At 41.6% G+C, this 20,761-nt stretch overlaps 1 protein-coding gene across 1 annotated transcript in view; it reads right to left on the minus strand.

Moving 5' to 3' along the window:
• Positions 1 to 286: 286 nt before the first annotated feature.
• Positions 287 to 20,761, minus strand: part of pkd1a (polycystic kidney disease 1a) — a 94,863-nt gene continuing 74,388 nt past the window's right edge. Inside the window, exons 47-56 of the mRNA XM_042484667.1 lie at positions 15,486 to 15,680; positions 15,217 to 15,356; positions 13,431 to 13,561; positions 13,001 to 13,109; positions 12,746 to 12,871; positions 11,202 to 11,373; positions 10,791 to 11,081; positions 8,887 to 9,021; positions 6,425 to 6,751; positions 287 to 4,620 (exon numbers count right to left, since the gene is read on the minus strand). Coding sequence (XP_042340601.1) covers positions 3,565 to 4,620; positions 6,425 to 6,751; positions 8,887 to 9,021; positions 10,791 to 11,081; positions 11,202 to 11,373; positions 12,746 to 12,871; positions 13,001 to 13,109; positions 13,431 to 13,561; positions 15,217 to 15,356; positions 15,486 to 15,680 — 2,682 coding nt within the window. The 3' untranslated portion in view covers positions 287 to 3,564. The remainder of the gene's footprint in view (positions 4,621 to 6,424; positions 6,752 to 8,886; positions 9,022 to 10,790; positions 11,082 to 11,201; positions 11,374 to 12,745; positions 12,872 to 13,000; positions 13,110 to 13,430; positions 13,562 to 15,216; positions 15,357 to 15,485; positions 15,681 to 20,761) is intronic.

A 20,761-nucleotide genomic window follows, 5' to 3' on the forward strand; every position in this document is an offset into this window, starting at 1 on the left:
TGGCCTGGAGACGCCTTGGGGTCCCCAGGACGAGCTGGAAAGTGTTGCTGGGGAGAAGAACGTCTGGAATGTTCAACTGCGACCCGGCCCCAGATAAATGGAAGAAAATGAATGGATGAATGGCCTTTTTTTCGACATTGTATGCTATGACTACCTCTACGAGCTACAATATGTCGTTTTCAGTCATTTTAGCACACGTCAAAATGTGACATTTTTTTTATTATTTGACTGAACAATTGTAGACCACCACAATTGTAGCAAAGACCTTAAAAAGTAATAATACATATTTGACACCAAAACCACTTTATTTTGCACAATTCAGCTGTCAAACTCTTTGACTTTGTCAAGTGCAAAAGCAGAAGTGCTACAATTGCAAAAATACAGATATGAGATACAAAGAAGAGCACAGACAAATGTGTTACACCATTTTAAAACAAAATGCATCGTACAACATAAAAAGACAGAAGACAAGAAGGTGGGCTTTGGCACTGTTTTGTTAAAAACTGTCTACTTAGCAGAAATAAGGTGGCCAGTGGAGGCCTCAACTGCTGAGCGTACTGCGATTTGTAGTTGGCGTGTTGTGAACAAAAACTCATATTGAATACATCGATAGCTTTGGCTGCTCTGGTTAGATTTGAGAAATGTAAAACTTTGGGGGTTTGCAACACCAGTGCTTGACCTAATGCATATGGCACTGCAGTGCATTAAACAATACTGATCATGAAAAGCAAAAATATACACAACCACAAAGCACCAATATATACAGAAATACACACATGCAGATGAAGAAGGGTCTTTTTTGTTCCTTTTTCATTAGAACTGTAAATGTGTGAGATCTTTTGCAACTTACTGGGCAGGAAAAGAGGTGATAATGTTTTTTTAAAAAATCAAATAGGATTTAAGAGTTTAGCTTTAGGCTTTGGGGTTGTTTGGAGGAGGAACTCTGGTGTACCCGTAAATACAATTTCTATTATCCTTTAAAAAAATCTATGAAAAAAGAGTGTAGACACACAACTCCTCAGTTTTTGGCTGAAATAATAAGGTAAATGATATAAAAAATAGACCGTCATGATTTAACCACAAAATATAAAATGTCCCTAGATTATAGAAAAAAAAAACATTGATTTTTTTTTTTACCTCCAGTTTTGGTTCTCCTGGCTCTCTCTTCAGGTTTGGGGGGAAAACGGTGGGTTCCCTGAGAACTGCCCACTGGACACAGGAAGTACTTATGTTTATCAAAATAAGACAACACAACAAAACAAAACATTAAACTACCAAGAGCAGACAAAAGTACACATACAACTGCTAGCTATAGCTTTGACACCACAATAATAATAGGGTTTTTTTTTTATAATGTTTTAAGATATGAAATGAAAACTTGACACAAAAGAGTTAAATATGGCATTGGATATCAGCTCCATTAGGAAATAAAGTGCGAAGTACAAAAAGAATGAATTAATTACTTGGCATGGTAAAACTCAGAATGCATACATAAGCTTTGGCAACGTTTATAGTTAAGATACAGTATGAGTGAAGCTTTCTCTATTGGTTTAGACACCAAGCTTATTTCTTTACATCACATCTCATCAAAAAAAACAAAACAATCAGACCAAAAGTGCTTTTAAATCACAACCATTATGAACACATTTTGAAAAGATAATCAGACTGAGAGTCAGTATAGCTTTATGATGGATGAACTTGTGTAAATGTTCAGTACTGTATAAGTGAGGGCAACTCTTTCCTGCTTCCTCAATGTTTATCTACAAATTTCCCTACTGAGCATGATATCCTTCTTTTCTTCTGTCCTGCTTCTAACACTCCTGCGCTACTTTGTCCTGTGATATAACCACTTGCTACACCTCCTTCTTCTCACTACTTGTGGCTTACCTTTTATCTTTGAATGTTTTGTTCCATTTCTCTGTACATTTAAAGAGGAAGGCTATATCTGCACCCTGAACAATTTTGGCTGCTGAGATCCCAACAACCTTGTGTGTGTGTGTGCGTGTGTGTGCGTGTGTGTGTGTGTGTGTGTGTGTGTGTGTGTGTGTGTGTGTGTATGAAGGGTTCCCACGGTCATGAAAATGTAATGGAATTCCACAATCTTGCTTTCCATGCCTGGAAAAGTCATTTAAGTAGTAAAATGTTTGAATGTTTTAGAAAACTCATGGAATTATGTGGTGTTTAGGTGTGGGAGAAAAATCAATACAGCATAGTACAGCAATATTGTACGTGGTGATATTGATATATTGACATTAACACATTGGGAGCCAAGTATTAATTTTTATATTATATAATGAATGCTATTGCAAATAGCAAATTAATCTTTTGATTTCGTACTAGAATAATAAAGTCAATTGCCTTTTCATTCCTCTATATACATTTTGCTGCAATAAAAATGAAAAAAGATCAACAGACCGAAAACCATATCTTATTATCAGATAAAACAGATGTTAAAAAAAAGTAACACATTGCAATATATTTCATTGCAATACTTAGCATATGACGACATTGTAAATCACAATAAAATTGTAAGTATTGCTGAATGAAATTCATTGTTATATTTTTATTTGTTATGGATAATCTTTCACGTAACAAAGCATAACAATGAATTTATTTATTTTGAAGCTGTTAAAGTAACGTAGCTCTGCTCTGCATAGCTACATTGGCGGTTACTCCTCAACTCTGGGAGCTCCACTGCTCTGCATCAGTACACCGCCTATAAAAAGGTCATTAATATTTGGAGTAAAGTACTATATAATTCTGCTAGTGCTATATATGCTGAATGGTAATGGATATTTTTGTTATGGATCCTCGAAAGGTCATGGAAAAGTTTCAAAATTGTCCATGAAAATGTGTGGGAACCCTGTATATGTTTGTTTCCTCTCGTACCTTGGTGGGCTGAATTGTACTGCACATTACAATTAACGCGTCTTGTGCCTACAGTGTTTTTTCTATGCATGTGTGTACCTGCATGTGCGTATATCTCTGTGTGCCTGCATGCAAATTTGGGTTCATAAGACCAGGCCACAAGTACCCATGGTGACCGAAATATACAATATAAAAAAAATATAGGTAGACAGAGAACATAACTGAGAAATCAACAGTTTTCTGAGATACAAAAAAGGACTGATTGCATTGTCTGCTTTCAGTTGGTTCAGGTGAGCACGCGTGTGTGTGCTCCTGTCAGTGACCCCACAGGACCTCCAGGGTCACGTGGGGTCAGTATTAGTCCAGGAGGAATAAAGGAATGGGAGTGTATCTTGGTTTCAATGTTCAGTTCAGCAAGCATGTGGCGACCTGCACCTTGCTTCTGAACCGAACCAGGATTTGGACCAGTCACTGCTTACAAACCTGCAAAGTCTTACTGCTTTCTTTCATCACCCCAAACTACTTGTCTGTGTGATTCTTCTAATTTCCTTCCTGTCCTACTTTCCCATCCACTATTTGCTCTCTTTTTCCTGGGTTTAGAGAGGGACATCTGGGGACAAAACCTGCTGCCCCTGTCCTCCTCTCGTCCTTAACCCAACATTTACTCTTTGCTCCACCTTTGACTTCTGGTTGTCCTCAGGATTTGGAGTGTCCAGGGCCATGCCTGTCTAGGTTTGGGTGCACCTTGTTTTTGAGGGGTGGGGGTTTGCGTTTTCGCTTGCGTGTAGGAATGGTGGTAGTGTGAGCTGGATGGTTGAACAGGCTGGAGGAGGGGAGGGTGTCTCTCTCTGTCAGAGGCTCCCGGTCCCGGCTACTGGGCGTAGGTGCAGGGGTAGATGGCAAGGAAGAGGTGGGTGCAGGGGTACATGGAGGTACAGAGGGTGTTTTGGGCAGCGGGAGATGAGAAGGGGGAGTGTTTGCTGATGAGACAGGGGCAGAGGAGGTGTCAGTGACAGGTGTAGGTGGAGGTGCGCTGACTAAAGGTTTGGCTGATGATTGAGGAGCGGGTGTGTGTGTTGTGGCAGAGGTCGGTCTGGGCTTTAAAAAAGGTACAGGTGTGGCTGCTGGAGTCTTTTTGGGGTTGGCAGCAATGTTTCCACAATCCTTTAGAAGTTCACCTTTATCCGCCTTTCTGCCCTTTTTGCTTGCTTTGTGTTTTTCTTTGCTACTCCTTCGATCTCTACATCCAGCAGAGTCCTTGTCTTCACCCTTACGTCTCTGTCCTGCCTCGCTCCTCGTTCCCTGACCGCCACCTCCCCTCTCTCTGCCCCTACTCCTCCTTTTCCTCTGGGTTCGTTCCAGTCTACACTCGATGTGGTACAGGTCCTCTGTTGCCATGGTGACACGGTCAAGCTGTTGCAGCAGGGCGTCCAGGGTGGGGAGGAGCCTCCTCAGAGAGGCTTCAGTCTCTGCTCTCTCCCTCCAGCTGGTACTTCCCATCACCACTCCTGGACCTAGCCCCAAACCAAGGCCCAAGCCAAGTCCCAAGCCGATCCCCGGGGCTTCTGTCAAGCTGCAGGGGCTGGAGGAGGCTGGGCGCCATGAGGCCTCTGAACCCGCATCGACACTGTCCGGGGTGGGAGGGGAGTCGGGGCTGTCCAGCGGTGGCAAGCACAGGGACTTACAGTCGCTGGTGGAAGATGAACGGGATGGTGGCAGTTCCATTCCCTCGAAACGCACCTTATGACGAAACTAAGAAAAAGATTGAGGAAAAGAGGTGATGGGCAATCAGGGCACCCTTGTAAGGATTGATCAGTGGTGGAAAAGGCATTCAGATCCTTTCCTAAAAAACAACAGTTGGTAACTTCTATTAAAATAAGTTGCCATATTCGCAGAATCTGTCACTAAATCCACACACAGGAACATGAAACAGATCATGTCAATCACTGCTGATGACCTGAAGTCATATTGTCACAACAGAGAGCACAGAACAAATATAATTTGAGATCCTGTAATTCTTGCCTAATATATAGCAGTGTATACTATGACTTTTACATGGCACTTTTTATGAAAGACCATACTATGACTTTTTTATGCTATTTTGTTCAACATACTATAGTATACCTTTTGTGTTGTTTTGAGTGACATACTGAACTATAACTTTTTCATGGTATGTTGGACAACTTTATGCTATTTTCAATGACAAACTTTCCTAAGACTTTTATATGCTAAAACTTACTACATAATGTACTATGCCTTTAATATGTGTTTTCGGACAACACACTGTTCATTGACTTTCATGCTATTTGGGACAAAATATGATACTATGACTTTTTCATCCTATGACTATTTTATGCTATTTTTCAACAATGTAATATATTATGCCTTATTGTCACAGTATGACTGTTTCACAGTATTTTGCATGACATACTAAACCATGACTTTTTTTATGGTAGTTTAGACAATATCCTATCCTTTGACTTCTTTATGCTATTTTGGTTGACATACTATACCATTACTTTTTCATGCTATTTTGAACAACATACCTTAGTATGACTTTTTCTGTGGCATTTTTATGACATGCTGAACTGTTCAGCTGTAAAATTTCAAAGTTTGGTACCAGGCCACCATGTTGGGAACAGTCAAGCAAAAACAAAGTACAGCCCACAGGCCAGATCCCAAACTCTCCTTTTTGTTCAGTACACTAAAGCATGATTCACATCTGATCAGTGCTGCTATGTTTTTGTGCAGTAAAATATTCTGTCAGTCCCTATGCATCAATTTGTATGGTGCATTTTGCTGCTGTATATGTTTAAGTTAGCCAAGTTCCCTAATTTTACCTCTTTAGTGTTGGACAGTTTATTCATCATCATACCTATAAGATCATTATATGTTGGTAGTGTCTCTGTCCTGTGAGAACAATGAATCTCTAAAAAGTTACTTTTCATGGTGTCAGAAAAACAGCCCTGCTTTAAGCTTTGTGACAATGCATGTTTCTTCTGACCAAAGAGGAAGCTAAATAGTTTATTTAGGGGTGGGTGGGGTGTGTGTGTGTGTGTGTGACGGGGGGCGGGGGCGCTAGGAATAGGAAGAGGAGAAGAGATGGGTTTTGAGGCGGGACTGGAAGACGGCGAGGGACCCGGGTCACAGATCTGTTGGGGGAGGGACTTCCAAAGCCAGGGAGCAGTGTATCACAAACAATCAACATATACACATCTGACGATACATGGTTTTAACTAGACAGGAAGTGGATGAAAAAAAAAAAGTACAATATTTACCTCTGTTGTGGAGTAGAAGTATAGCGTAACATAAAATGGAAATACTTACGTAGAGTATATGTACCTTGAATTTGTAATTAAGTAAAGTGCTTGAGTAAATGCACACTAGAATTAATGTACATCTTTCTAAATAACACTAGAGGAATAACTATTGAGGTTTCTGCTACCGTTAATATTTTCATGTTGTCCCTATAAATCTAATATAATAAATAATAACAATAATAAATAATATCTCTAAAATCTCAGACTAACTGACAGATAGAAAAAAGGAAATGTACCTCTTTGGCCCTGCTGAGTCCCATCCACATTTTAAGCCGTCTGAGAAACAGCTCAACCATTTCGTAGTCTTGGAGATCCACAGCTGGACGGTATAGCTCTGCTCGCGCACGGCGATAGTTTCTCAGTAACACAGAGGTGACCAACCACAGCAACACCAGCCGAAGTATGGCGAAGCTCGCGTGGAACACCAGCGCGGAGACGGTGCTTGAGGGACCGGTCATTGTCCAGCTAGGACGCCATGAGAGCAGACCACGTCCACCAGCTCCTAACAGAGACAGACAGGTAGAACTCACACTGCCGTATCCGTCAACGACAGAGTGGAAGAGCTAGAGTGGAAGAGAAAAAGGGAGAGAAGTAAAAATAAAAAAGTCACTCAAAGTACTTCACAGAGAATCAAAAAAATGGAAACAAAGGCCAATATATAAAAATCTGTCTGAATCTGGACAGGACAGTTTTATTTGGTAAAGCAGCAGAACAAATGTTCTTCGAACTGCAATGATCAAAAACTAAGCTAGTGCACAAATAAATCTTTTACTTGTGCGCTTCACTGTCTGTTACAAAATCACATTTAAAACATATTAAAACTTCACTGGCAGAGAGTAGAGAGACACCAGAGTTATGTGAGGAATTCCAGACCCACTGGAGTTGAGCCACAGACACTTGGTTTAAGCAAGTAAACAAAACACTGTGGTATTTCTGGCCAGATGATACAAATGCATGAACGCACTTAACTCTGTGACCGGGTCCAATGCAGGCATAGTTTACATATCTTACCGATTACAAATATAACTTTGTTTATTCATCACCAATCTTACTTTCTGAATTCTGTTTTTTTAATAGATGAACTAAAATGACCCCAGTGTCAAATATTTTAGAGTTTTTAAATGGAAGAAATTTAGAGACTTTTAGTATTGAAATGTTGACTAGCTAATATGAGACCATCAGACTCAAGTAAAAAAAGAGACAAGTTGAAAAAATATAAGTAGATTTAAGGTCTAGTGTGAAGGTTTTAGTGGCATCTTTCGGTGAGATTTCAGAACTGACAATTGTCCTGTATGCCAAGCCTGTAGGGACAAGATGGCGACCAATGCAAATTTGGAAATGGCCCTAGCTAGAGTCAGTGTTTGGTTTGTCTGTTCTGAGCTACTGTAGAACAGCATTGCAGTCTCTATAAAAAGAGGACCCACTTCCTACATAGATACAAATAACTCATTCTTAAGAAACAAAATCACAGCAATCGTAAGTTTTGGGTTATTAAAAACTATGGAAACATAGTTATTAATATTATACACAATTTCAGCCAATAGATATCACTAAAAACCTACACACTGGTCCTTTAAATGGATACGTTATGGCTACATAACTATATATAAATTGCTTACAGGATGGTACATAGACAGATACAGTTTAACCTCAAAAACCCTACATATACTGTAGTAATGAAACAGACACGCTAGCATTATATTTCACAGACATCCAAAGCGTCATTAAAATTCGGTAAAACATCAAAGTAAAGTTTTAAGGACTTCCTATTGTTCTGATGGCCCAAAATGCCGTAGCTTCATTGATCCAAAAATGTCCTGTTGCTTTGAGGCCTGTTTTTCTGAGAATACGCACTCTCTGTTAGACGATTACAAGAAGAAGAAAAAAAGGTTCACATTGTACGTTTCTGTAAACCATGGATACGTTACATGTGTCAACAACACTGTGGTGATGTGTGGTTAAATTTAAGCACAAAAACCAGCTGCTCGTGGTTAAAACACTCATCTGTGGCGGCAGAAAAGTCGCTGGAAATGCAGGGACAGGTCAGTAAAAAACACCCTGAGCCTCAATCGCTATGTAATGTTACTGACTAACAGGGCTTCTGAATTTTGGGCCGTTGGAACAATGGCACGGCACCCAAATTGCTACGGTGTAAAGCTACAGTATTTGATGTTCTCTTTTGGGTTAAAGTTTTTACCTGAAGTTTTTGAAAGTTAAAATTGGTAAGATAATTACGCTTTCATTTTTCTCTCTAATATACACCTCACTGGTTAATAAGGGTAAAATAAAAGTAGAAAATAAGCTGTTTGCTTACACTGTTACTATACACACAGCTGAGGCTTTTCCTATTGAATAAATGTCCTATTGTTGTCTCTGAATGAAACTGTTTGGCGGCACAGTCTAGACAGCAAGGCTACTTTTATAGTTTTTCTAACAATACACACCAGATGACGCTGTTTTGTGCAGTCTGAAGGTTTATTGGAGATTCTGTCTACTGGCATTGTAAAGGCTGTCAGCAATCAACTGTTTTCTTAACAGATAAAACATCCCCATGCATGAAAGATGAACAAACACGTTGGAGCTGGATAGATTTTAGACAAGGTCATGTACTTGTATGGTGTACGGTTTCCGTTATGTTTTGTCTGTGTGTGGGAGTGGATCTATGAGAGAGAAACAGAGGGAAGGGAAAAAATCTGACCAGGTGTCCTGTGTGTGAGTAAGCCAGCACCAACAGCAGTAAAGCCAGGGCGACTCCCAGCAGCTCCCAGACTGAGCGTCGCAGAGCTCTGCCAAACACGGCCCACTCTCGGAGAAACCGCAACTGGTGGGATGCCTGGATGATCAGACAGAGAGAGAAGGAGTCTGTCAGAAATATAATGAAAAACAAATCATTTTGTCTTTGTATTAAATAAAAACCTGATATATTTCAACTTCATTTTCATAGCTTAACCATTACTTTTATTGATTCCCTCCGGGGATCAATAAAGTCGTCTAAAGTCGTCTAACTGCTCTTATTCAAGAGCTTTATTGTCAAAATGCAAGCACAACAAAATCTGTCTCAGCCTCAAATGCTGCATTGTGTAGAATAAAATTATGTATGACTGACAATGCTGGACATGGCACACTCTACACCCTTTACCTCCACAAAAAAATCTGTTATTATGATTATCACATCCATCTTCTATATCTATTGTGTGAATTATAGGGATGTCAAATTCTACATTTTTAAAGCGTGATTGAACGCAGAATTTCAATAGTTCCATCCATCCATCCATCCGTCCATCCATCCGTCCATCCGTCCATCCATTGTCCTCCGCTTATCCGAGGCTTGGTCGCGGGGAAGGTTGAGCAAAGCATTCCAGATGTCCCTCTCCCCAGCAACGCTTTCAAGCCCCTTCCTAAGGGACTTCGAGGTGTTCCCACGCCCGATGAGATATGTAACCCCTCCAGCATGTTCTGGGTCTGCCCCTGGGCCTCCTACCACTTGGATGTGCCCTGAATACCTAAAACGGGAAGCACGCAGGAGGCATCCTGATCAGATGCCCGAACCACCTCAACTAGCCCTTTTCAATGCGAAGGAGTAGCGGCTCTACCCCGAGCTCCTCCCAGATGTCCAAGCTCTTCACCCTATCTTTAAGGCTGAGCCCGGCCACCATCCAGAGGAAAATCATTTCGGCTACTTGGATCCACAATCTCATTCCTTCAGTCACTACACAAAGCTCATGACCATAGGTGAGGGTCGGAGCATAGATGGACTTGTAAATCGAGAGCTTCTCCTTCAGGCTCAGCTCCTTCCTCACCACGACAATCCGACACAACTCCTGCATCGCTGCGGATGCCGCAACAAACCTTCTGTCCATCTTATTTTAATAGTTAATCGCAAATAGTCGCATTTTTTAATCGCAGTATTAAGCATCTTAGTCGCTTCTATGAAATAGGGAAGGAAACGAGGAAGGGAGGAGGTGATGAAAGGACGATTGTAGGAATGGGAAGAATGAATAAAACTGTATTTTGTTCTTTAAATCATTTAAGTTGTAAAAAGACCTTGTTTTTCTTCAAGTGTATTATAGGCTGCATTTTTAAAGCTGTGTGTTAATTAATTTCATAATTCTCAAAAAAATCTTGTATTTCTTTTAACAGCATTTATTTGTACTTTCACTTTTAATACAAAACTATTTTTGATACTTAAGTACAGTAAATATCAGATACTTCAAGTAACTTTATTCAAGTAATATTCTGATTGGTGACTTTAACTTCTACTAAAGTCATTTACTGGTAAGAAATCTGTACGTTTACTCAAAGACTTGGCTTTCAGGTACTTCATCCATCACTTCTTTTTGGAGGTAAATGCATTTATCAAATTTGTTAGACCTCAAGGATACATACTGTGTTTTTGTTTTTTGTTTTTTTGGTGAGCAACAATGACTGTAAACACAAGTTTTGTTAGTTTAAAGGAAACTCTACAAGGCACCTATAACTTTCTAAGTAAACAGTTATTATCACTGACAAGCCTGATTGCCAAAACCACAAAAATATGACCAAAGATAGGGTATTCGTTTAGATGTTTGCTTGGCTCTGGTTTCATTGGCCTTTCTTGCTTACCTTGAGCACCAGTATGAACAAGAGCAAAGCAGACATGGCCGTGTACATTTGACTCTGTCTGGCCAGGGGGTAGAAGTCTGTGAAGGCGTCCCGTGGGTGCTTCAGGTACGATGCCCACTGCTGTGTGGCCATGGTGCAGCGGCTCAGGTGCAGCCCACACACAGTTGCTGCCAGAGCCAGTTTGCAGATGCCCAGGAGTCTCCAGGTTGACAGCAAGTACACATAGCCCTCTCTGAGGAAGCCCAAAATCCCACGCACCAAGAAATACAACACCAGGGCGAGGAGGATGATCTGGAAAACAGGAAACATTAAACTAGAAACTTCTTGCTTAAGTAACAAAGCCAAGGACAGACGTAAGGATTCACATGCAGCTTGGTGGCAGGACAAAGGTTGGAGGTTTCAAGGGGTTACCATGAGAAGGAGCTGCAGATTGAGGCCTGTGATTGGCCACAGAGTAATGACAACCAAGTCAAGGCTGGACTGGGCACGCTCAGAAACTGGAAACTCAAACAGGAAGGAGAAGACTGCCAGGAGGTTTGTGTTGATGTTGTAGAGCGAGAACTCCACAAACGCAGCACGGGTCCTACACACACACACACACACACACACACACACACACAAAGTGCACACTTAATGGACTATGATACGATCAGGAGTCATGACAGTTCACAGAGTCATTTCCTGTTTTGGTTACCTCTCGGGTTTGGAACCAAATTTTAATTATGTTATTTAAGTAGGGTGTTTCGCTGGATATTTTATTTCATATGGGAGATAAAAACTCATTTTTGCTCAAAAGACACAGTTTAGTGCGCCGTATGAGACCAAACCACCCACTTTTTATTGACTTTCAGTTGTTCTCCTCTGAATATTTGCAACCTGATGCCAAATATGGACTTAGTTTTGTTCATGCCGTCACTTATTATTCTCAGAACAATTGCTGAAAACCAGACCACATTATCAACACATTCTTTACTGCGATTTTTTCTACGTTTTGTTTGAATGGTTGATATTTCATGTGTGATTTTTTAATGACTACAGGCTGTAAGACAAATTGCACTTCAGGGACAATCAACTCAGAGATTTATGAAGCCACAAGGATGCATGATTATGTTTTATTCCAAATGTTGCAAAACTGTGTGCACGAACCTGATCTCTACTCCCTTATGTCGGGCCCCTGGACTTTGGAACAATGTGGCCAGTGAGATCAGTGCTTAGCTTAAATAAAACAGTTTTTTAAAAATCTGATTGCCATGTACATCCCCAATTCCAAAAAAGTTGGGATGCTGTGTAAAAGTAAATAAAAACTAGATGCAATGATCTGAAAATCCTTTCAACCCTATTCTCGATTGAATACAGTACAAAACAAGATATTTAATGTTCAAATGGATAAAAACGTTTTTTGTAAATAAACATTCATTTTAAATTTGGAAGCATTTGGAACCTGAAAAAACTAATTGTTGATGTTTTGATAGTTCTTTTAAAAGATTCACACGCAGGTCCCCCAAAATCTTCAAGATTTGAAAACTGTTTGTGTTCAAGAACGGGCCAAACTCACAATTTGTTTCCTCATCAAGAAGTGTCAGGTGCTGGCATTGTAAATAAAGGCCTCTCCAAGTATTCAATAAATTTGAGTTTGTGTGTTCCAGTAATTTTCCTTCTGTCATTTCAGTTTATTGCATATCATTTTTATGGACTGATATGTAAAAATGTCTTTATCAGTGTATTTCTACGGACTTCATACCAATGTCTGGTCTACATTTCATCTGAATAGCTGGACTGTAAATATGTTTTATGAAAAAAAACCAACAGGTTGAATAGTTGTACTTCCCACGCTGTATGTCAAAAAACATTTGCTCTCTGTTTCATGTAAGTTTTACCCAGTGTTTTTGGTGTTGTCTGCGTAAAATATCTGCGTTTTTCTTTTATTTGCTGTCTTGTCTTTCCACATTCACTACCTGTGGTTGAGCCATTGCAGCTGCTGCAGCTGCTGAATGGAGGAAGAGGCCTCCTCCAGGCTTCTGTTCAGCTGGTGGACCACATCTCCACTGTTGTACACCCTAATCCTGCCCAAACGCCATGCCCTGGAGAGATTAGTGGAAGGACACAGAGAGGAAAACATAATAATAAAGACCAGATGTTAAATAGATACTGTATCTGATCTACAAGTTCATCGTCGCCTGCGTTGTTAAATTTTTTCTTCCTTTCTTTACCAGTTTGTATCATTAGCCCCATAAGCTGTGAAATTCTCAGTGTCTTTGGCCGGAGATGGAACAGTGCTCTCTCCCCAAATTCTTTCGTCTGCCCTGAAATCCCCTGCAACTGAGAGAAAAAGTAGTTTCAACAGGATCAAACAGACATTAAAGTGCAATAATTTAATTCCTAGAAGACTTCACTCAAACATTAAAGAGAATGGAGTATCTGTGATGCTAATCATAAAACAAATGTTACGCAGTTGTCTCAGTGTTATTGAAAGAAAGAAAGACAGACAAGTGCCTCCAAAAACATTTCTCTTTCATGTGTTCAGACTCAATAAGTGAATGATATTTTCTTCTTTCTCCAGATCAGTGGAGCCTCAGTTTATGTCAATCTTAAACTCCAACCAAGTTCATAACAAATGTAAAGACAGCATTTCAATCTCACCCTGCACGTCACGGATCTGACGGAGCCTCAATGTGCCGAGCAACACACTTCCTGTGTCCCTCAGGAGGGCAGAGTCATCCAGTAAACGTGGCAACAGCGACTCATTCAGCCATATCAGGACATCATCTCGGCTAAAAGACGAAATGAGAGTATTTTAAAATATTCCTTGTGTGTTTGTCATGTTTTGCATGACAGAGTTGTCACAACATTTGATCAACATTTGTTTACAAACATCTTAAGAACATCTCACAGCGTGTTTGTGTGTGTGCACTGTAAAGAGACACTATGAATATGCATTATGCAGTGGCAATCCTGGACTCTGGGGCAGAGGCATGGAAAAGAGTCACATGACTTGGACTTCAGTTAGACTCGAGTCACAAATTTGATGACTTTAGACTTTATAAGATCAAAAAAGACTTTTAACTCGACATGGACTTCAACACCTGTGACGGGTGATTTTACATGGAGTTGAGCCTTTTATCTTGGAAATATTTGATACCTTGCCCCCAAGCCCAAAGATTAAAGATACATTCGTTGGGGTGGCCTGATGGCTCAATGGATAAAGCAGGCACCCCATACACAGAGGTTGAGTCCACACTGCAGCGACTGCAAATTTGATTCTGGCCTCGGCTCTTTGCTGCATGTCACAAAATCTCTCTCTCCCCCTTTTACTCTTCAGCTATCCTACCAATTAAAGGCAAAAAAGCCCTAAAAATAATCTGAAAAACAACAACAATAATAATAACAATAATAATAATAATAATAATAATAATAATAATAATAATAATAATGTTCCTTAAAAAGTGTGCCATAAACCAACTTACTACCTGAATCAAAAGAAATTAACACTATTCATCCCAAGCAAGTCAGCACTTACTTCCACAGATTTACTTACTAATCTGACAGCATCCAATCAAGTTGAAAGAGACAAACACAGAAACTAATATTACAATACTGTGTCTAGTTTGAAAATATAATACCAAATATACTTCCATTTGTATTAAAAAAAAAACTTAACATTGGTCTATGAAAAACTGAATTTCAGTATGCAAAACGTCCGAAAATTACGGATGAAATCTCAACAACTTGAGACTTTGTTCAACATTTGTAGTTGCACGGAGAATCATTCTAACATGGTTAGTGAAGCTAGGGCTTAGCTTAGGTTAGCTTAACAGTTAAGTAACTTTTTAACAAACTTGTTTTAACAAATAAAATGCAAATTCTTAAAGGGATTAATGATTTTTGTAAATTGAATATGGCCTTACATTTTGCTGACCACACCTCTGCTCCGGGGGGGCCTGGCAAAGAAGCCCTTTCTCGCTTCTCTAGGGACCCAACTGAAAGGTTTTTACAGGGCAGCAGCAATGGTAGTGCACTGTGTAATGCCTTAACGGGTGTTTTAAGGGGGGTAATATTCATTTAAAAATGTGCCAATATGAGTGGCTGTCAAGCGCCTCTTTTTGCTAATTTTTTTGGACGGGGGCAAACATTTGCCTGGTTTTTGCCTCTGGCTTTATGTTGAATAAACAACAGTTATGGACACAGTCTGAGCATTTTTCCCATTTTGTTCTCTTTTGGTTTGAAGACAATAACACATCCAGTTGCAACCGCATACCAGAAACACTGACTTAACAAGGCAGACCAGCAAAAGATCACCCTTTTAAAAATGAGTTGCAAAGTTGTCAAGCTCTCAACATAATAAACAAATAAAAGGTTACCATTTTTGAAAGATGCTTAACATTTTTGACATTTGTGTGTGTGTGTGTGTGTGTGTGTGTGTGTGTACCTGCTGATGTTGTGGTACTCAGGGGTGTGCAGTGATCGCTGCAGCTGAGTGCGCAGTCTCAGGCTGTGTGTGTCTTTGGCTGAATCAGAGTAGTTGAGAAGCAAAACCACCAGCAGGAAAAACATGTAAACCAGAAAATTCTGAAAAATGAGAACCAAAAATTTGTTAACAAACAAGAAATAGAGCTCTAAATGTCCACAGCAGAGTAAAGATCCAAAGACACTCACTCTCTAAACTTGCATGTCTCTCTCTATCTCTCTCTGACTGACCTTCAGCATGGTGTGCAGCATGTGGACCTTCCGGGCCTGGTGTCGAGCCTGAGACAGAGCAAAGCCCTGTGGCGGTCTCACCCTGGGGACCCGCTGGACCACTCTCTCCACTCGGGGGAACTCCACCAGCACATCCTGGTCCTCTGGACGCAGGCGAAGAACCCACACTGCATAGTAAACTGCCTCACACAACACCTGAGGGACAGAGCAGGGAGTGATGGAGCTTGGTTTGGTTTGAAAAGTCTTTCAAAAGTCAGGAGGTCATTGAATTTAATCGAGCCAGGAGGTACTTTAATTTAATCGAGCCAAAAGTTAAACTAGGAAAACCTCAGGTGGGACACAAAGCAACCACAGCCAAATGGGACTTTGGTCAAAAGAACTTTTGGGTGTGTGCAGTGTATGTATGAAATTCCTGCTTTTCAAGAAAAGGACAAACACCCTGTATTTAACCTTGAAGTCAGTTCATTTTGAATTCAATGCAAGTGTTTTCAAGGCATAAAAGTGGTAGGATTATGTTTATATTTGCCACGTCAGGGCATAAATTTTAATCATATTAACTTATAAAGTTGTTAAGACGAAGAATTTTGTCAGATAAATCAGATTTAGCTGTTTAATACAAATATCCGCCTACTCTTTCTTTTTTTATGTATATTGTCAAGCAGCATTTTTTGAACTACTAGATTTTTGAACGAGGTTCAGCAGGATTTTCAGGGTGACAGCAATGTTCATGTTGAATAGTAAACAAGTTAGCCCTCCAAGCTAATGCATCAGAAAAAAGACAATACTTTATTGTACATTCCCGTAAAATCATCTTTTTGCATCCACATGCTCAGAACAATCAACAGAATAACATAAGAACAATTAAAACACATAAAACGTCTTTAAAGTCACCCTAAAGAAGTCCTTAAAAATAGAAGATGTAATAATTGCATGTCTGAAAACAGTGCATCAACCTCCTTGCAGACACTAGATAACAAACAAAAGCCAGGGGCTTTATCATAATAAGTTGCTGCTGTGCACTGTAAATTCACCACTTCTAAGCAGAAGCCAAAAAAACAGTATCTCAGAGGCTCAGTGGCACAGCCCTCTTCCTCTCTCTTACTCAGACTCAGCTTGGGTCTGAATCCACAGCTGCCTGTTATCACCGAGTAGATGTGACAACTTGAAGTAGTGCAGTGATTAGTGATTTACCCTGGAGAGCAACGTGAAAGCGAGGAGCGCTGAGTCTGTAGCTACATCTGGGAACCCGACTTTACCCAGAAGCTACAGCACACTGGCTGACAGATGGAGAAAGGGAGATTGCTATGGTGCTGCAGTTTAACAGTTCTGATCAGGGAGGTGTAGTTCATGTAGTGGGACACAGGCGGGAACCAGTAGAGGCCCCTTTTGTCAGTGGGGACAGGGTTTCTCCTCCAAGCCAACACATTGAAACCCCACACGGTTACAGTTTCACCTGCATCGATACCTTTTCCACAGTCACCTGATGTTGTCAGTCAAATGAGTGACATAATAAGACATGTGGGCCAGCAGCTGGCAGATAGTATAGCTGCACACCTGAGTCCAGCACGTGGTGTTCCCACACCTAACACTTCAGCTGCACGACACGCCCAGTAACACATTCACACAGAGTCTGGACCTGTCACAGGTCAAGCTAGTGCCTCAGAGGAAGGTGAGGGAGCCTCCAAACTTCAGAGGGGATGACACAGATACAGTAGACATGCATGAGTGGGAAGACCTGATGAAGAATTACATAAAGAGGACAGATGTCAGAACAGAGCAACAGGCAGCGGAAATACTCATACATCTCAGAGGCAGGGCTAAAGATGTTGTAAGTAGATGATGTAAAGTTTGAGACACGGAACAGTGGCATTGATGTAACTCAGAACCAGGATGCCATCTATGGTCTTCTACGTAAACATTTTTCTGCTGTCCCCTGTTCGGCTTTCCCACTCATCATGACCCAGACATGAGTCTGGGACATGAGTCACGATACTCTGTAGATAACATTGTCATTGTTGGATGTGGGGTCATTAAGTCATACCTTCAGCTGCATTTGATGTGGAAATAGTGGTGTATGACTGCAAGAAGGTTGTCCCTGTGTTTGTGGTCCCTAGCCAGACAAATGACATGATCCTTGGCAGCAATGCAATCAAAATGATTGACTGACAGCTATTGGCGACTCATGTCAGAACCCAGTGGTGTTGCTGATGAAGACTGCCACCCCTTCTTTCTTCTTTCTAACACTTAGAGAGGAAGAGGTGGAACTGTATCTGACAAGGCTGGCATGCTTAAGTTACAAAGGAGGGTGACGCTACAGCCACAAAGTGAGTGTCTTGTGTGGGGTATGCTTCCTGCCTCAGCACCGATGTCAGTCGACAGCATGGTGAGTGTTGAGCCAACTCAATCACGATGTAGATCCAGAAAGGTCTTGGTTGGTAGGATTGTTACACACCCATATGGGGCGATCGATGGCTGCCCATGAAGGTCATCAACGCCACCAGTGAGCCCATTGTGCTGAAAAACTAAACTGGCAGATGTATTTCCCTGCACTGCTGCAAAAGATCGGTCTCAGCCTGATCACATCCAGATTCATCCAGATGTTACGGTGCCAAGCTCCTGACCTGTGGAAAGACAGGCTTTGTCAGATCATTGAGAGTCATGAGTCGATCTTCTTGCATCACAAGATGGATTGTGGAGAGGCATCTGACTGTGCACAATTTACATCTGGCGGATGAGAGGCCATTCCGTCTACCTGACTGCAGAGTGCCACCAAGCCACTATGAGAAGCTAAGAACAGCTCTCAATGAGATGGAAGAGAGGGGCATCATTCGTAAGTCCACCAGTGAGTATGACTCTCCCCTAGACCTTGTCTGGAAGAAAAATGGGGATCTGCGCATCTGCACTAACTTCAGGTGGCTCCAGGAAAGGACGGTGAAAGACACACACTGATGCTCTTGCTGTGCTTAGGGGAAATGTCCTCTTTTTCACTGTGGGAGTACATTGCTTTCTCTTCCCCTTTTGGCCTGCATGAGTACAACCGCATGCCCCAGGGTATATTTAACAGCCCAGCTACATTCATGTGGATGATGCTTTCCATCTTTGGGAACGAAAATTTCACCACTTGCCTCTTGTGTTATTTGGACGATCTCATGGTTTTTGGCCCAAATGAACAAATAGCACTCCAACACCAGGTCTTCTCTCGTTTGACGAACCATGACCTCAGGCTTGCTTCCAAGAAGTGCCCCTTTCCAAGAAGGTCTGTGAAGTTTCTTGGCCATGTCATCTCTGAGGCAGGAGTGCAGACAGACCCTGGAAAGGTTGCAGCCGCTAACCTTTCAGTGCTTTTTAAAGAGGGCCATTTGTGACAAGTTCTCTCAATGACTAAAAGGGAGACATTTCACTGCATGGTTTGACAACAACCCCTTGACTTATGTACTTACAAAACCCAGGCTAGATGCATGTGAACAAAGATGGGTGGCTAAACTTGCAGCATATGACTTTAACCTGAAGTATGTCCCTGGACCCAAGAACACTGTGGCTAATGCCCCAAGCCACAAAAACTTTTGTTCAGTCTTATGTGAGCCATCACCTGGTGAAAGAGCCTTTTCTGTCTTTGTTGGAAGGAGTCGATGGGAGAGTGCAAGATGCTTTCCGACTAAGTCAAGTCAAGTCAAGTCAACTTTATTTATAGAGCCCATTATCACAAAACATAGTTTGCCTCAGAGGGCTTTACAGTGTATGACATCCCTCTGCCCTTAGACCCTCACCTCACCCAAGGAAAAACTCCCGAAAAAGAACCCCTGTAATGGGGGGAAAAAAAGGAAGAAAACTCATGAAGAGCGGTAGAGGATGATGAGGGATCCCTCTTCCAGGACGAACAGACATGCAATAGATGTCGTAAAATAACAAATGAAATACAATCATGGCAAAAAGGAAAGAGAAAGAGAGAGGGGAGGAGAGGGGGATACTAACCACCAACTGTCATGCTGTTCAGAGCACTGAGGACCTGGCTGATGGAGATCTTAGCCCAGAGTAAGGCTCCTCTCTGTTGCCTGGAGGTGCTATTAGTGCTGAGGATGTTTCAGCAGTCTTAGATTCCCATCGCACAGGTGGTGTCTCATGTCTTTCTGGGGCAAGCCCAATGTCACTGCAACTGCCTGAAGAAGATCCCTACATCACTATCCCACACAGTAAATTGCACAATCTACAGCAGCAAGATGCTGGAGTGAGCAGAGCCCATTTCTATGTTTAACGACACAGGAGGCCGAACACACATGAGAGAGCAGCAGAGTCGAGCTGGTTACTCAGGCTGCTGAAGCACTGGGAGAAATTTAAAGTGCACAGGGGCATTCTCTACAGAGTGAAGGCGGACTGTCTCATGAACAGGAAGATCTTCCTGTTTGAAAAACAAGTCCTTCATGGTGTTCATGATGCAGCTGGTCACCAGGGGCATTCAAGAACCCTCCCTCTGGCCAGTGAATGATTCTTCTGGACAGACATGGAGAAGGATGTTGTGAAGCACGTAAAGCATTGCCAAAGGTGCATTTTAGGGAAGACTCCTGAACCAGATGCACAAGCTTCTCTTGAGAACATTTGCACTTCATCTCCCATGGAACTAGTGTGCATTGATTTTTGGACAGCTGGGTCCAGTGACAAGAAGTGCACTGATGTCCTTGTTGTGACAGACCATTTTTCAAAGCTGGCTCTTGCTTTTACCTGCCAAAACTAATCTGCTAAACAACTGGCCCGCTGCTTGTGGGACAAGTTTTCCTAAAGAATCCACTCAGATCAGGGAGCTAACTTTGAGAGTGGGCTTATCAAAGATCTACTGGAGATGGCAGGTGTACATAGGTCCCGTACAACACCATATCATCCAATGGGCAATGGGATCACAGAAAGGTTTAACAGGACAGTTGGGAGGCATGATAACTGTAGGTGACAGGGTGCTGTATGCCAGCTGAGGTGAGAAAGGCAGGAAAAAGATTGCAGACTGGTGGGACTCAACTCCTTTCGACGGGGTGTCTGTAAGGTCCAGAATCAATGTGTACAGGATCCGGGACAGTGTCACTGGAAAAGAAAAGGTTGTGCACAAAAACATGCTGCTCCCAGTTATTTTCCTGGTGTTTCCTGGGCAAGATGAAAACATGGTAGTCTCTGGAGAGTGGCAGTCCAAAACAGCAAGTGGCAGTTCTCGGAGCTTCATTATGGATAATCGAGGGGATGCTCAAACACGCACCATTGACTGGCTCATGCAGTCGCCAGTCCAAGCAGCAGCG

This window comes from Plectropomus leopardus, chromosome 4, assembly GCF_008729295.1.
Source record: "Plectropomus leopardus isolate mb chromosome 4, YSFRI_Pleo_2.0, whole genome shotgun sequence".
In the NCBI taxonomy this organism is placed as follows: domain Eukaryota; kingdom Metazoa; phylum Chordata; class Actinopteri; order Perciformes; family Serranidae; genus Plectropomus; species Plectropomus leopardus.